The sequence below is a fragment of the Dermacentor albipictus genome, chromosome 10 (assembly GCF_038994185.2).
Source record: "Dermacentor albipictus isolate Rhodes 1998 colony chromosome 10, USDA_Dalb.pri_finalv2, whole genome shotgun sequence".
NCBI lineage: Eukaryota > Metazoa > Arthropoda > Arachnida > Ixodida > Ixodidae > Dermacentor > Dermacentor albipictus.
Genome location: NC_091830.1, coordinates 49,674,164 through 49,691,847, shown reverse-complemented (window position 1 = coordinate 49,691,847; position 17,684 = coordinate 49,674,164). Strand labels below are relative to the sequence as shown.

General features: G+C 48.0%; 1 protein-coding gene and 1 long non-coding RNA gene across 2 annotated transcripts in view; one reads left to right on the top strand and one right to left on the bottom strand.

Annotated features, from left to right (window-relative positions):
- Positions 1 to 5,311: 5,311 nt before the first annotated feature.
- On the bottom strand, positions 5,312 to 10,447 carry LOC139050509 (uncharacterized). Its single transcript, XR_011508910.1, has 2 exons — positions 8,532 to 10,447; positions 5,312 to 8,327 (listed from the first exon to the last, which is right to left on the bottom strand). It is a non-coding gene; the product is annotated as an uncharacterized lncRNA (long non-coding RNA).
- A 1,291-nt stretch (positions 10,448 to 11,738) lies between these two features.
- Positions 11,739 to 17,684, top strand: part of Ubr1 (Ubr1 ubiquitin ligase) — a 67,432-nt gene continuing 61,486 nt past the window's right edge. Inside the window, exons 1-2 of the mRNA XM_070527141.1 lie at positions 11,739 to 11,872; positions 17,000 to 17,431. Coding sequence (XP_070383242.1) covers positions 17,163 to 17,431 — 269 coding nt within the window. The 5' untranslated portion in view covers positions 11,739 to 11,872; positions 17,000 to 17,162. The remainder of the gene's footprint in view (positions 11,873 to 16,999; positions 17,432 to 17,684) is intronic.

The window sequence follows — 17,684 nt, the reverse complement described above, 5'->3', positions numbered from 1 at the left end:
CCTTCGTTACTGCCACTCTTTTCTCGTCTATTTGCCCTCGTTCCCCGGGGAAACCTAATGCCCCTTCCATGTCACTGTTCTCTCAGTCAGAGTCGGGCGAAGGTCTGTGCATAGAGAAAGGAATATATGGTCTGTGCATCTCAGCACTATATGCTCTGTGGTCTCAGTTTCGGCTCCGCAAGCTGTGCATAAAAAGTCCACGTCTTCAAATTTAGCCCTGTATGTTTTCGTTCTCAAAACCCCCGTTCTAGCTTCGAATAATAGAGAGCTGCCCCGCGAGTTATCAAATAAGAGCTCTCTCTTTATCTCCTGCTTTGTGTCATAGCTAGCGCTGGCTTTCCGAGCATTCTTTCTTCCCACCCTTTTTCTTTCCGTCTCCTTCACCTCCTTTAATTCCTACACTAGAGCCACGTTGGACCCCCTCCCTCGGCTGTAGGTATCTAATCCTCAGCTTCCTAGTTCTCCACTTTGTGTTCAAACTTTTCATGTATAGATATTTGTACACTTTTCCCGCCCACCTGTTTTCCCCCAGTGCTGGGAGTCTCTGTTCATATTTTAGTTTACTTATTGCCTCTCTACCTTCGAATGACGTCCATCCCATGTACGTCCCCCTGCACTCCCTCATTAGGGATGTTCCCGTGCGCTCCTAACGCCAACCTGCCAACACTTCTCTGTCTTGTTTCCATGGATGCATGCCTGAACTTCCGATTTCATGCACAGTACTGGATTTCCGAATGTGAGGCCAGGTACCATAACCCCTTTCCATGCCCCTCTAACCACCTCGTACCTATTATAGCTCCACAGTGCCTTGTGTTTCATTACAGCCGAGTTCCTTTTCACTTTTTCAATCATAATCTTTTCAGGTTCTTCCAAGTACTTTTTGAACTCGTTTAGCCATATGCCCAAATACTTGTATTTTTCAACATGATCAATCTTAGTGCCTTGTATTTCCAATGGTTCTCCCCTTTCTTCATTGTATACTATTATCCCAGACTTCTCTCTACTGAATTGCAGTCCCAATTTTTCTTCCTCCTCTTCACATATCCTCATTAGTTCCTATAGCCCTACTTGGGTGTTGGCAAGCAGTACAATATGATCTGCATACACCAGTCCGGCTAGTACTTGAGCTACCTTCTGCCCTTCCAGCATATAGCTTACGTCGTTTAATTCCTGTTGTGCTCTGTTCTAGCATCTTTTCCATTTGGCTCATGTAAACTGTAAAAAGCAGGGGCAACAATGGACAGCCCTGCCTGAGACTACTTCTTATTTTAGCTGGCTTAAAGTTTCCCCTTCCCATGTTATCTCTACCTCGTTATCTGTATAAACTTGTAGGAATCCAACCAACTTTCTATCTAGACCACATTCCTTCAACTTGCTCCATAACTTTTCTCGGTTTACATTATCATAGGCTCCTCTAATGTCTAAAAAAGCTATCCATAGCAGTTTCTGCCTGGCTGCCGCTATCTCTATGCACTGTGTTATAACAAATAAATTATCATCTAGCCTTCTGTTCCTTCGAAATCCATTCTGCAGCTCTCCCAAGATCTCTTCACATTCTGCCCATTCCTCCATTCTCATTTTCACCATCAACATTGATACTCCGTATATGACTGATATGACTTATTTGCCTGTAGTATTTAATGTTGTCAATTGCTTCCATTACCTTTGTAAACTAATATCATTCTGCTTGATTTCCAGTCCAGTGGAACATCTCCCCCTACAACTATTTGTTCGATAAGTTGTCGTAATATTAATTTACTTTTCTGGCCTAATATGCTTATCAATTCCATAGGTATGTCATCAGGTCCTGTAGCTGTTTCGACGGAGACCTTGTGTTCAATTCTGTCCCATTCCTTACTTGTCATCCCTCTGTTCTCCTCCTCTAATTCTGTCCTGCTGTTGTCATTGTTCTCCATTTCGCTACCCTCTGGCTCTGCAAATGCTGCCTCTATTGTTAACCTAATACATTCCTGAGCTTCCTCTCCCTCTACCTTTGTTCCTTCTGGTGTGGTCAGTGAGTGCTGAACCACCTCTGTCTTCTTACTCTGTTGCCTTATATGTTCCCAAAACTTCTTAGAGGCATTTATGTCTTTTTTTTGTATCTCTAACAACCACTGTACCCCAACTTTTGCCATCTTCTCTTGAATTAATGCCGATGCTTCTCTTTTTGTTCCAAGGTAATTCTCCTATTTTGTCTCCACCTCCTCTGGTGGGGCTCCCCTTTTCTTTGCTGCTCTGTGTTTTCTGCACGCATCTTTGCGTTGCTTTATAGCCTCTCTAACTTTTTGGTCCCACCAGCTTTTCGGTTTATGTTTCCCTGCTTACTTCCTAGTTTCCTAATCTGTCCCTTCTCTAGCTCTCGTTTAAAAATACCTATTAACTCATCGTATGTCCATGCCTTTTGCGCTTGCTTGGATACTATGTTTTCAATGTTTTTCCACTTCTTGTTGCTGCCCGTCATTCAGTTTGCTCATACCTTTCCTTTCATTAGTTTCTATCAGTGGTACTGTCTTTCCAAAACTGATTTTGATTCATTTGTGATCACTCCCCAGGCTTTTTGTACCTTCCTCATCAATTTCCATACCTCCCAACCATTCATGTAGTTTGTGGGACATTAGGCAGTAGTTGATTGTAGAGTGGGAGTTATTTATTTTCTATGTTATCTTCCCATCGCATTTAATTTCAGTATTAACTACTACATAGTCATGGGCCTCACAAAAATCTACCAACATCTGCCCTGTTGCATCTGTCACCCTGTCAAAGTATTCCAAGTGTGCATTCATGTCCCCTAGGATGATTATCTCCCGGTTCATAGCTAACTCCCTGATGTCTTTGGCCATACATTTAAAATGTTTTGCATTCTCCTCTTTCGACTCATTCCTCGTTTTCAGATACACAACTCCCAGGATTGTCTCTACATTCCCTGTGGTGCCCTTGAGCCACATGTGCTCACTGAAGCTCTCCCTTACCCTTTCCCAGTCTTGTCCCTTCACTAGCGACCCAAGGCTTCCTTCTCTACGGTCTTTCCCTTTTCTGTTGCACCCTACCCAGGTGTATCCTGCAATGAATGGTGGTTCATCCTCACCTCTTAAATGGGTTTCGGTGACTTCATAAAACTGAAAATTTTCCATTTGTAATTGTTCTTCTACTTCGTCCCACATATATCGCCAGCTTTGCGGGTCAATGTTGCCAGACTGCCTTTCAAAGTTGACGGGGAAAAACACTGTCAAATGTAGCAGCGAATGTAGCAGCAAATGTAGCAGCGAATGCAACGACGCCGTTTCTGAAGTGCACAGAGCATATTACATGCGCGCAGGCTCCCAGCTCTCGACAATACCGGAAGGTTGCTGCATAACCCGCGCGCTTTCGAATCGCTTGCTTGTTGCGAATCCCTGCTCTCCGATGGTACGAAGCGCTTTCTTTCGCTGCACACGCTGTGGCTGGTCCGCGCGGGACGAGGCTTTCGCTGGATCTGAAACTGAGACGCATCGCATAACACTTGGGGCGCGATATATCACTGCGCGCTCTCGCTACAACGGTAGAAAAGGGTTGCATCACCTTGCTTTGCACAGGCACTCTCCTGGGGCTTACGCTGCTCGCAATACTTTTCGGAAACTGAGACGCGTCGCATAAGACTCGAGGCGTGATATATCGCTGCGCGCTCTCGCTACAAGGGTAGAAAAGGGTTGCATTGCCTTGCTTTGCACAGGCACTCTCCTGGGGCTTACGCTGCTCGCAATACTTTTCGGAAACCGAGACGCGTTGCATAACACTCGAGGCGCGATATATCGCTGCAGCGTTAGAAAAGTGTTTGCTGTGCCTTTATCTGCGTAAAGAATTGTTCTGAAACGCGACGCAAAACCCCCGGGGCGTTTTTTCTGGCTACGCGCGCGGTTTCGGCCGCAAGTGCGTTGCGTGCGGGCGCGGATCTATTGCTACGTACCTGCAAGTTATTTTACTGCATGCTTCTGCTTCTTGTCTGTCACCACGCAAGGGCTGCGCTTTCAGAACTTTCAGTCGTCACAGCTGCCTAATGTTTTTAAATATTCTGTGAATCCGGTTGAATTAAATTACGGGGTTTTTACGTGCCAAAAGCACTTTCTGATTATGAGGCACGCCGTAGTGGAGGACTCCGGAAATTTCGACCACCTGGGGTTCTTTAACGTGAATCCGGTTGAATGCTGCAGTGAATGCAAGTATTGCAGCGCGAGGTATTTCTCGGTTCGAGAGGGTCACGGCCGGAGCAGCGTGAGGTTTCCGAGCCCTGCCGATGCACCATTGGAGTGGCTCTGAAAAGAGCCGTTTGTGAAAAGAAATACATTCAGACAAAGGAGGATTTGCCACAGCAAGGGCATCCAAGCAGCTGCGCACGAGGTGGTCTTGGGGTAGCGGCGGGCCATTGCCTCCATCAGCCGAAGGAAGCAGTCTGTGATCCCTGGTCGCCCGTTCACCAATAACCACCAGGCCCAGGCAAGGTGCGAGCGCAGCAGAGCCGGCGAGGATTTGTTACCGTTTCGAACGAGTAGGCGCTTCGCCGTCTGCCACTCGCTCTCTATGCGTTGCGTGTTTGCCCCTGTTACAGGGTCCACAAAGTTGACGCTGTGCCAGTCAGGTTCAATGGCGCTCCACTGGCGTCCGCAAGAGTCGGTACACATCGATACGCAGCCCATTCGTCGCTGTGAAACTGCTGTGGTGCCTGGGAGGACATTTTTGGCGATTAGGGGGCCGAGGGTAGCGGCGTCCCTCTTGTCAACTTCAAAGAGCCTCAGCTCTTTTGTCTGAACGCAGAGCATCCCAAAAATCCACGGACCCCGGTCCGCTACACCGCCGTAGTTGTTACGGCGCCTGGGAGGAACGTTGTCTCCAGCGAGGAGGCGACCTCGGTTCGATTTGCGTTCGCCTCTCATTAGGCACTCGTCGATCTCAACAACCTGGCCTGCACCTCCCATCGGCGGCTGTTATGTGCCGATGGTGTCATACACGGTGCCATCATATGGTGCCATCACAAGAACATAGAATAAAGAACAACTTTAGAGAAGGGAAACTGTACCTTCCACAGTGGTTCGAAAATAAGAAGCGGCAGCGCATGGAACTTAGTGGGGAACCCGACAGATGGCGCTACTTAAACAGGAAGCGGAAATGCTTTTTTTTTAGTACACTATTCAATATGGCCGCTTTACACCGGTGCCGTACGCTGGGTACGCGCCGTGTTCGCCTCGCTGGCTTTGCGGCATGCCTCAGCTGCCGCGTTTTAATGGCCAGGAGACTAAAGAGCCTCTACTGACGCCCATACAAACAAGCCACAAGTGAGTGAACAGGACGTGCGACTTTATTGGCAGAATAAAACCAGTGCACCTTCTCATACAAGATCAGAAATAAAATTTGCATGTCGAGATGCGCTGAAACCATTAACGCGAGCTCGTAAACTGCTCACTTTCGTTGCCGCACATGGCGATCTGGTAACGAGCGACAATCAGCAGCGCAAGCAAATTGGGCAGTGCACCACCTGTTTGCATTGACAGTCGCCGTAACTTGCATTGCGAAGCAATCCGGTGACGCAAGGCATCTGCTGCCGCAACCAACACAGCGACATGGACTAAACGGCATTTTAGCGTTCCCGCCTTTCCAACCTGCACGTTTCTTTTTGTTCTTCCGGGGGCCGCTAATGTGTAACTCATAGTTGGTGCGCCACATTCTCCATGTGGGCATCACCATTTTGCAGCCACTTTTGCAGGCCTTTCCACCCATGTGGCTATCAACTTCGGACCATGTAATAACGTGTGCTGTCTCCGTTCACGCCACATCACGGCCGATGAAGGCCCACAAGCATACTTGGCCGGCGGCTGCAGCAAGAAATGTCGAATGGGGAGAGCACCAATTACGGTGCATGTAAATTGGGAGTCTTTGTCGCTGTGTGGACTCCAGGAGCAGATGGTTACCTCGGGAGACTGTTGCCCATGCAGCTAACCAGGTCGCCACATCGAAGAAACATAACACGGCGACCATTATCAAATTAGACTCTGCATTCAATCACCACATAAGGTTCAGGCAATACACTGTACATTGGCTAAGATCCACATGACAACAGTGGGCATTCACGCACTACAAGTTGCATACAGCACATTCAGCTATCCGACTTCAGGCACAGTGCTTGCCTACGTCGCACATGGTCGTCTAGTAACGAGTGACAACCAGTAGCACAAGCAGATTGGACAGTGCCCCACCTGTTTGCAATGACAGTCACCGTAACTTGCACTGCGAATCAATCGGGTGACGCAGGCACCTGCTGCCATAGCCAACACAGCGACATGAACTACCTGGCATCCTAGTGTTACCTCCTTTCCTACATGCACGTTTCTTTTTGTTCTTTCAGTGGCCACTAATGTGTCGCTCACACTTGGTGCCCCACCTGCTCTCAATATCGATGTGGTCTGTTTTGTGGTAATCGCCAATTCGCAGCCACTTTTGCAGGCCTTTCCACCCATGTGGATATCAACTTCATACACTTCAAACCATGTAATCATGTATGATAGTCTCTGTTCACGCCAAATCATGTACAAATAAGGCCACAAGCACACTTTACCCATGGCTGCAGCAGGAAAGGACAAACAGGGAGCACCAATCACAGTACATGTAAACAAGGAGTTCGTGTCACTGTGTGGACTGCAGGAGCAGGTGCTTACCTCGAGAGGCTGTTGGCCAATACAACTAAACAGGCTGCCACATCCCAGAAATGTAACACGGCAACCATGACCAAGTGGGACAACATTGAAACAAGATTATGTAATCAAATCACTTCAGCATACTCTAACATAACGCTCAATCTATATATTGGCACTATGCATTGGCTGCGATCTACATGACAACAGTGAGCATACACGCACATGGGCTGCTTGCGGCACATTCAACCGTCCGACTGTAGGCATAGCGCTTGCCTTCGTCGCCCACTGCAGTCTGGTAACAAGCAACAACCAGCAGCACAAGCAGATTGGACAGTGTGTCCCACGTGTTTGCACCGACAGTCGGCGTTGAATGTGAGCAACTTGCATCGCGAAACAATCGGGTGACGCAAGCATCTGCTGCCACAGCCAACAGCGACATGGAGTGCCCGGCATATTAGCGTTACCGCCTTTCCAACCTGCATGTTTCTTTTTGTTCTATTGCATGCCACTAATGTGTAACTCACACTTGGTCCGCCACATTCTCTATATATGGACATGGTCGGTTTTGTGGACATAACTATTTTGCAGGCCTTTCCACAAATGTGGATATCAACTTCATACACTTAGAACCATGTAATTATGTACGAGAGTCTCCGTTGATGCCAAATCATGGCTGAGGAAGGCCACAAGCAAAATTTGCACACGGCAGCAGCAGGAAAGGACGGAACGGGGAGCACCAACCACGGTGCGTGTAAATTCGCAGTCTATGTCAATGTGCAGACTGTAGGAGCAGGTGCTTGCCTCGAGAGACTGTTTCCCAATGCAACTGACCAGGCTCCCACATATGAGAAACGTAACACGGTGACAAGTACCAAGTCGCACAGCGCCGAAACCATATTCTGCAATCAATCTCTTCAATGTAGCTTGCACAAAAACACAGGCTGTCGAGCAAGAATAGCAATCCTGAATGAGACTAGGAATTCAATATGGGAATGAGAAAGCTTGCATTCAAGAAAGAAGCCACTCTACCTTGCAAGCATTGAAAGCCAAAAACATTAACAAAAGTTAAATGCTACATAGCACACAGTGTAAAGGTTAATGCAAGACACACGCCAATGCCACATCAGCTATTTCAGGAGAGGAATTGGACATGGCAACATACACTAGAAAGAACTGCTACACATATGTTATGCTACTAGACAGTGACTGGCATTAAGTATGAGCAAAGAATCGGTTGACCTTTAATGTTTGTATGAGGAATAGGAATGATCTCTAACAAAAGTGTGGAATGAAGAAGCGTGCATTCATTGAAACAAAATTATACTTGGCAAGAATTGGCAAGGCCAGGGAGCTCCCTAAGGAAGGGCAAGCTGACAGAACACTCTTAGCCAGCGTCGTCTGTGCTTGTTCAGAGGTTGCAGGTACATCTGAAGACAAATACTTTTTGTTGTTGAGGTACCTGGATGACTCGGCCAATATCCGTGCTGGTGGAATGATGGCGTAGGCTCTTTTCACTCTTGAAACAGTCGTCCGTAGACTTGATATCTCATCCAAATAATTCTGGAATGGCTTCTTTGTTCGTGGTCTTGTGAATTCAGCTCCAGCCCCTTCCTGTTGGTGTAGATGGGGGCTCCCGTGATGACCAAGATGTACTTGGCACAGACTCTGTTGGGGCAGAACAATGGCACATGAGATACAGCAAAGATTATCCAAACTCATGTTCTTTTATGTTCGAACTAATTATGCTGAACTGTAAACATGAACAAATGTTCATATCGTCTGCTACAAAGAAATGACATGTATCTCAAGACTAGCAAGCCAATACAGCATATATCAGGCATATTTATTTCTGAACCAGGTGTTGTTTACCTTGTAGTAGCAGCCAAAGTCCACACAATGACCTTGTTGTAGCAGGCAGCAGCTTCTGTTTAGTGCATGGAGTGTGTTGCTTTATACTGGTGCCATCCTCATTACTGCATGTCTGGAACAGAAATTTTGACTGCATCAGAAATTGAATAAGCACAATTTTGCAATATAAAATGCGAAAAGGTGCGACATATACATTGCAATGGTTTGTGACGACAGAACACATGCAAATGTACACTGTTTGTTCTAGGGCGCTTAAGCAGCATAGTAAATAAATATGGTTACTCCCCGTAAAATCGATGTCTGCGTAACTACAATGCATGTCAACAGCTTAAGTATTATTAAGATCACAAATAAGAACATTTGTGCGCTCGGTTATACACTAGAAGAGATCACACTGCTGATTTCACAAGCAAATAGATGAAAGACGTGAAGCTATTAGAATTGATGCATTCTTTTTGTGCATGAACGTGATGGACAGCTTCACTACTGCAAAAATAGATGTCCTGAGGTAAGCCAAACTGAACAGCAAGAACATTTGGAACCAACAGGTACTAAATATGGGTGAATTATCATGTGTGCAACTGTTTAATACATTAAATTCAAGCTTCAGTTTATCAAAAGGTTATTCAGTTCTGTGAACGAAAGAAGTTGCCGGCGGACTCGAAAAAAAATATATATATTGATAAGGCAACTCAGTCACTTATGGCTACGGCTAAAACGAGATGAAAAATGTGACGCGCGTTCCGATATCGTTTCTCTTTCGTGAATGTATGCATAATGATGGCCGGTAGTTCTGAACTTAGTGTCACACATTACTTCCCCCCTCTTTTTTGGCTTCTGGATTGGATTGGCGCGGCTCGTTACGTGCTTGCGCGCGCTTTTCCGAGCGCAGATTGGTGTGCGCCTGGTTTCTGCACTATGCTGTTATGCGATCGCTTTTTCGAGCGCAGATTGATGTGAGCCTGGTTTCTGCACTAGGCTTTTGCACGATCGCCTGCTTTTTGCACTGGGCTTTCAAAAGGCGAAGTGAGCGTCGCTTACTGCAGGCGGCAAGTGATTTGGCTCACGTACTGCGTGAGCAAAAACATAGGCACGTGGCTCATGAAGGAGATGACCGGCGACTTGCTTAATCTGTCGGACCATGTCATCGCCGACTGGAGGAACTACGCTCGTGAGGTCGTGCGGGACGAGCTGCTGGCGCGACCCCCACTCGGTGGCCCCGGGAGGATTGTGCAATGAATGCCTCCTTCGCGGCAAGCGAAAATACAATCGAGGCCGCCTGATGACGGGCGACAAGGTTCCGCCGAGCCGCCAAAATTACGGCGGCATTGCAGATCGTGGACCATGGGTATTCGGCATGATCTGCGTGACCACCGGGGAGCTCCGACTATTCAAGGTCGACCGACGAGACGCGGCGACGCTAGGCCCCATTATTGCAGCCAACATTGAACCGGGAACCACCATCCACAGTGATGAATCGGCCGCATACAACTGCATCCCGAACTTGGTGGGGGCTAACGGAGCAAGACCGAATTTGCAATGGGAGGCTGTTAACCACAGCATGAACTTTGTAGACCCAATCACGGGCGCTCACACCCAGAAAATCGAAAGCTACTGGCAGAAGGTGAAGCGCTACCTCGACTCCGCCGGCTACAGGGTGACTCTACAGCTTCTCGAGTCGCACCTGATATGGCTATGGTGGGCATCGATTAATGGGCACATGCGCTGCAAGGACTCGTTTCTGCGTTTATTAGAAGCGATCGCACGGCGCTACCCAGTGTGACATAGTAATGGAAAATAAAGCGCACTTTTCTGACCCTTTGCTTTTGTATGAATGTTTCCCGGCATTGCTGCGCGCTTCCATACACGGTAGGCCCGCGGCGCTGCACTTCCGCAGTAAGCGACGCTCACTTCGCCTTTTGTAAGCCCAGTGCAAAAAGCAGGCGATCGTGCAAAAGCCTAGTGCACAAACAAGGCTCACATCAATCTGCGCTCAAAAAAGCGATCGCATAACAGCCTAGTGCAGAAACCAGGCGCACACCAATCTGCACTCGGAAAAGCTTGCGCAAGTACGTAGCGAGCCGCGCCAATCCAATCCAGAAGCCAAAGAAAAGGGGGGAAGTAATGTGTGACACTAAGTTCAGAACTACCTCCGTACCTGCCGTGCACGCGAATATACCGGTAAAAATTTTAAATCCAGGACAGAGGTCACGTGGGAGGTCGATGATGCTGAACGCTATTTTGCGTTTAAAATGACAAAAAACAACAAAGTTGGTAATGAAAAGTACAATGTAAAATTAGGAATTATACTTTTGTAGTCTTTATCATGCAATAAAAACGCTTCGTTTACTGTTGAAGAAAGTTTGAAGGTTAAAATTGCGCTTACTACGGCGCCTCTAGCGGGAGATAATGCGCTCAACGGGGAACCTTTTTCATTGGCGTACTATGCCTGTTTCTTTAGCAGCGCCGCGCGGTCGATTTTTTCGCCCTCTGTGGCCATTTGTTGAACTTGAGAGTGTGCCACCCCTGACAAGAACGTGTCATACAAGGAGGAAGAAAAGTGTGGCGGAAATGACGTACTAGGTTCTCATTTTTTTGCTGCTTTTTTATTTTTTTTGTTGCATGGCCACGCCTTTTGGGCTACAATGGCGGCGTTGTTCTGATTTTGAGCGCTCACACGTGTTGCTCTGGTAGGTTTCGTGCCGTGGCAAAGGCGCTGTGTTGGGCGGGTTTGCGTTAGTCATCGTGTCTTGTTGCGCTGTGTTACCTGCACCGTGCCCTGCCGGATGTTGCGCGAGCGCGCGCACTCCGCGCGCGACACCACGCGCAGCGCGGCGTGGTTTCGCGAAAGATGTAAACAAGAGAGGAGGGTGGCACAAAAGGCGGAGCATCGCCATGAGCAACGCCAACTTCCGGCTTCACTTTTGCTTCACAAAGAGTGACGTCAGGGCCTCTCCTTAGTTTCCTTCCTCCGTGGTGTCATATATAAAAATAATGAACCACGGTGTCTCGCACACTGGGGTTAACGCCATGTGACCGAGCAAGCACTTTGGTGACTATGATGACGTTAAAGATATATAAAAATACTTATATATTTCAGCTAAATTTTTGAGGCTATAATAATTATTACGGCACTTATGAACAATCAACCCTAAAGAGCAGCGGATTTGTCCATTTGTTACAGTGCTGAAAATATTTCGGCCATCGGACTGACATCGACACCGCGTTTTTTATCGCCATCTGGCGTCATTCTTGTGCAGCGTCTCGTTTTCGTCTGTTTCTGCTCTCAGCTCAACAACACGAAACCTTTCGTATTTGTGCCCATCTCGGTCCGTTCGTGGGTGAGTTGTTCTTGGCTGCGCGACGGCGCTCCTCTCGCGTCGTCGCCGAGTTTCGGCCCGAGCCCGTCGCCTCGTCCTCGGCGCTCCGCGATTCAGTGCGAAATCTGACGTCGCGTCCCGCAGCCCGAGCCATTAGGCCTAATCTGCCAGCTATTTTCAGTGTCTTCCCTCAAACTGGTGGTTTCTTTTTGGAAGAGCCGAGCAGAGGCGACGCGCTGGTTTGCCCATCGCGACTGGACAGCCGCCGCTTCTGCGGCGTGCCGTACGCAGCGAGCGTCGTCTGGAGCGGTGGGCGCTTGTTGCCACTGTCCGGCAGACGTGGCCAGCTTGGTTGTCACCACCGTCTTGCGTGCGACGCTCGCACCCCTTGTTTCCGTCGTAGCGATCAGCTGTTCCTGCGGCATTTGCGTCGCCGGAGCTCGTTCCCGTCTCGCGTGAGGAATGGCAGCGGTGTCTCGAGCGCGGGCGACGCCGGGCTCGTACCCCGCGTCGCGGTTCGCGCGGTGTTTGCTGACAGCCCGAGCATACGCTTCATTGAATGGGCAGCGTCTCGATTCGGCCGAGGTAGCACGTCATGGGGACGCCCGTTCTCGGCCGTGCACCGTCGGTGCCGAGAGCGCCGAATCACGCTGCCTTGCGCAATATCCCCGGGGGTTTTTGAGGGGACGTTCTAAAAATACGGTGCTTTCGTGGAAGCTCTCTCTCTCTCTCGCGCGCGCGCCCGCCCGCAGGTTGGCTGGCCCGACGTCTTCGTCGCACTCGAATCGGGGATCCGAGCGGACTTGATTTTTCCCTGGCCGTAATTTCGCAGAGCAGAGCGCTTCCGAAACATACACCCTTGACCTTCCTGCCAGCTCGCTCCAGTCCCGGCTGGAGAGGTTGTTACCCTTTGTTTACGGGCTCGGCGGTCGCGCGACGCCGCTTGTTTCGCGTGGAATCGCGCGGCGTTGCTCGTTCAGACGCGCGCACACGGCGCTTTGTGAATTAGTGGAGCTGCCTCTGCGTCGATCGGGTTCTTTCTCTGCCGTAGCGTCGCCGTTCTGTGCGGTGAAATACGTAAAAAGAAGAAAAAAAGTGGGTATAACGTAAGTTGAGGGTCGATCAGCCCAAGCAGAAACGTTTTGTTGGGTAGAAGTATTTGTTATGAACGCGAAAGCTAAATAAAGCGCCGTATTTATCAGCGTAAACAAGCCACTTGAAGTGGAGCGGGGTTCACTGTGCTGCTCGGTGGTTTGTTTTGTGCGAGGAGACACGAGCCCAGTGCGACTCGTCTTCACTGACACAGCATGTAAGGTCATAAAGCACCTGGAGATTGCATAACCTTGCGAGCTGTTCAAGATCGAGGGTGAGAATGAATTAATGCAGTTGCACGAAGCAGTTTGTGAAAAGGTCGTTTGCCATGGATGGCAAACAACCTTTTGCATGATGCCATGGCACCATGCTTTTGCATTTATTTGATGTTCATCCAGTGTTAACTACCCCCCACTCTCTGCCCCTTCCAGCATCACAGCTATAGTGTACGATTATTATAACAGAGGAATTAACATCCCCTTTCACCTTCATTATAATGAGGTTCTATTGTAATGTGTTGGGTGGTGGTGATTCGTAGTTTATGATTACCATTAAAGTAGCTTTCGCATTACTCTTTCAATGAAAGAGATAGGGTTAAACAAACATTGAATCTTTGTGATGTTAGGTGCCACTTCTGTGCGGCAAGTCATCGATTTGGCTTTCTGGGCGGAAGTGCTGGTCAACTTAGCCGAGACATTACGAAGTAAGGTTGAATCAGTCGAGTCTCATAGAATGCTGTCTCAAAACTCCGTCCGGCCACTTCTTCAGTGCAAAATTGCTAATTGTCAGTGTTGAAAACAGCTTTAGCAGAGCATTACTTATGGGCTGCTCTGCTCAACTGTCAAGTGTTCAGAAACTGCAGAGAACTGCATTGATTTTGCATATTTGATGAGCACGTTTTCCATTGACCCAAACAGCACGCAGTAAACTTGGCTGACAAAGAAGCCAAGTAGACACACAGACGCAGTGTTGTGCCTGCCACTGTTGGCGTAACTGTTGGGCACTAGTATTACTGCTGAGCGGCTCAGAGCTCAAATTGTAAGGTCTCATCGGTCCGAGTAGAGCTCTCAGTTCTGGGTCATCTGTAAAATGGATGACTGAATAATTTCTGCACAAATTAAGTTATATAACTGACGTAACATTTCTTTGCTTTTTAGAGCACAGCTCTTAGGCGGCCATTTCTGCGGTGAGCGTTGGCGTAACCGAGTGAATGGGCACAGCGGTGGATGAAAGATGCGAGGAGGACGGTGCTGGAGCTGTGAGGTGGAAAGTGTGAGAAAAGCGTGGTGCGGCAACAATAGCTGCGAGTTGGTGCCAGGGCAGTGTGCGTCGGCTGGGATGTCAGTCTGTGGCAGCTGCTCTGCATTGCGCCCACGCGTAGCCCACGTGCTGCCTCTCGCGATCTCCAGATTAGCAAGGCCGTCGAGCCATACAATTCGATCCCTGTGCAGCGGGCCACACGAGACAGATTGTCTGCGTCAGCCAATATATTGCGAAATGAAAACACAGATGCACTCAAATTTCTCATTAGAGCATATCATAATCGTCGGTGAATTTTTTTTAGAAGTGCACTCTCCGTGGCGAGAAATAAGTGTGAAGTTCGAATTTTTCTGTAAGGGGCTCCAGTTGTGCACCAGTCCAAGCAAGTATTCTTTTGCTAGCTATAGAAGAAGATTAAGCATGCAGCCTGTGATCCAGTGCATCCTTCTTGTAGCGACCAGCATTTCTGCAGCTGTGTGCCCAATTCTGACATGACAGCTGTGTGATACGTTGTACTGGTAGGCTCATGGACAGGTGTGATGAAGTTTGATTTTGATGACACTGCTGTACAGCAGCAATTAAGAAGATTTACATTTAAAAAATATAGCAAAAGCCAAGTTTGGCAACATTTAACAGTAGTAGTGAGGTTCTTTACGTGGCCTTTATGTATTTCTGTACATTTGTTGGCGCTTACAGTGGCATTTATGCATACTTAAATTTTCATCTCAATACATAATCAGATTTTGTGATTTAGTGATTATTAATGTGAGCACTTTTCTTTTTGTATTCTTTTCACCCATTTTTTACTTGGAATAATCACTGTTAACAAAATCTGCACTGAACCAGTTGTAACATCTCCATGGCTTATCTGTAAAGCGTTGTATAAGGGGCGTGCAAGACCCTACAGCTGCTTTCCTGAAGCAGGGTTGCTTTTTTTTTTGCTTTATCAGTGAGCATGGGTTGCAGTGGCCAGCTGTGTGTTTTTACGACTCGGTAAATAACCCCCTTGTGTCGCTTCGTGTCGGAAGCAGCTGTTGGTATTACTGGCCATCTTTCATCTTTGGTCTGTTTTTTCCTCGCTTTATCTTTTAACTCTTGTAGAGACAGGTTCTGCGTTTATTTGTTTGGAGATGATAATTTAATGCAAGATGATAGTTTGATGCAAGGTGATAATCTGATCCATGGTAACTGCTGATGTGTCTGCTTTTCCTTTTTGGTTTTTGTGGCAACATAAAAGCATGGGATTATTGCATGTATCAATAATTGACACGAGTTACATCTTTATAGGTGATAAACTTACTTGTGTGTTGTCCTGAATTGCAAATTTTTCTGTTTATATTCCCACTAAATGCCTATTCGTAGTGAATTTTCCTTTCAACCTGCCACTGTTGTCAGTTATCACACTAGCATTGCCTCATGCTAACATTGTCGCATCTTTGTACAAATGAATGAACAAATAAACATTTATTGAAACGAACTATGGCTCTTGGCCTACCGTAAAAGTTTTTGGAACCTGTTGCAGCATCTGTACCGATGCGTGAAGTCACCTGACCAACACATCTATCATACTCAAACAGGACAAGAAACAGGTCACGTATGCTGTGTGTTTGTAAAGGCCTGTTGCTATGCTGGATGAACAGTCAACACAACAAACTGTGCAGATAGACAGTGTGTTGCTTTATAACAACAAAACGAGCAACACAAATGCCCATCTAATTTCCTTTCTTGTCGACACTCGTGTCGTGCTACCGTGAATATACTAATGAGTCACTGCCAAGCAGCTCCAAGTAATCAGTTCTGTTGCGAGTTTGCATGCAAAAGCAATTCAGCAAAGTGACGCTTGGTGACTTGGGGCCATAGGCATGGCCAAGCCATCGAGGTGAGGGACTGGTTCTGCCAACAAAGGTGTGGGCAGGTTAGCTCAACTGACGGACATGAGGGACCTGCTAGTCAGTAGACCAGCATCTACATGGGCCAACAGGTCCAGCGGAGCGGTGCCCGAGCCAAAGATTATTCCAGTGCAGGAAGTAAGGAGCCTACAGTATTGCCTTAAAGACTAGCCGTCCTTTTTAAAACAAAGCTCTCTTTGCCAACCCTCTTGGATTTTCCTGACCGTGCCTGGGTTCTGCGGTCTTGCTAAACAGCTCGTGTGCAAGGCAGCACTACCATTGTTACTACCCTTACAGGTGTCCTTGCTGCTGGCCTCGTTTTCTACAGAATTAGTCAGTAATGAATCAATGATACCTAAATATCGTCATTGCAACAGATATACTACATTAAGATCACAATTACTTCAATAAAGGAAACTTTTCTATGGTTACTTTCATAGCACATGCATTCATTGGTCTTTTGCCGAGTAAGGTGTAAAAACTGCTGCACTATCTTCAGAACTGGCCTGCTAGAGCCAGGCCAATCCCGGAAACCGTACAAAGGGGCCAATCCATGAGACTGTATAATGCGCGGTCACGTAGGTTGCGTGGCGGCAGTCTCCGCGTCATGCTAAGACGGCAAGACGCGGAGACTACCACCACGCACCATGGCATTTGCTCCACCTGCTGTTCGTAATGAAACTTACATTTTTTTTTGTATTTAGATGACCTGTTCATAGATGGCACAATGGGTATGCGGTGCTTTCTGCACAAGTTGCTCCTGGAGAGGTGGGAAGTGTGTTGAAAACACAAATTGAGTATGCTTGGGTAGTGGAAGGTTGTGCGAGAGTGTGCGCCGGAGTTTTCTTGGGAGTGACAATGCATGAGTTAATCTTTCTTTTTTTTCTTGCATCATTTGCTAATGCAGGGCTGTGGCGGAGGACGGGTGTGGCACCCCATGAGCTTAAAGCCCTGGGACCTCCTGCACGTCAGCTGAGAGAGAAAGTGGAGAGGATCTCAGACATGGTCTTCCAGCTTTCCACGGTCTAGTCCCGTAGACGCAGCCTGCTCCCCTTCACCACTGCCTCGAGATGGAAGGCGAGGACGCGGGCCTTCCGCAGGCCTCGCTGCGGGTGGGCGAGGAGGCCGATGTGCGTAGCCCCTACATGTCCGAAGTGGACGCGGCGGTGGCTGGCTGGCTGAAGGCCCACGAGTGCGGTGCCCTGACACCCGAGCTGTTGCGTGCGTTCTGGGCGACGCATGTGCCTCCACTGTTGAGCCCGCCCCTCAACTGTCGCCCTCTGCAGCTGGCCTATGACGAGACAACACTACGCAAGACGCTGCTCGACTCGCTCGAGAGGTGAGCTTGAGAATGTTGCTTCTCCGAATGCAAAGTGTTGCGTAAATAGAAGTGCCAAGTGCGCACGTCTCTTTCAAGCAAACTGCTGCATGGTTTATTTTCAGCTTTTGTGCAGAAATGGCATTTTATGGTGGGTCCAGCTTAACGTTCCGTTTGAGAGCATTACTTGCCTGTTTCTCTACAAAGCCGAAAGGCACGTCATCTGTGGCAACGTTACTGAGAGTGCCAATTTTACTGTATCGGAATGGTGGTG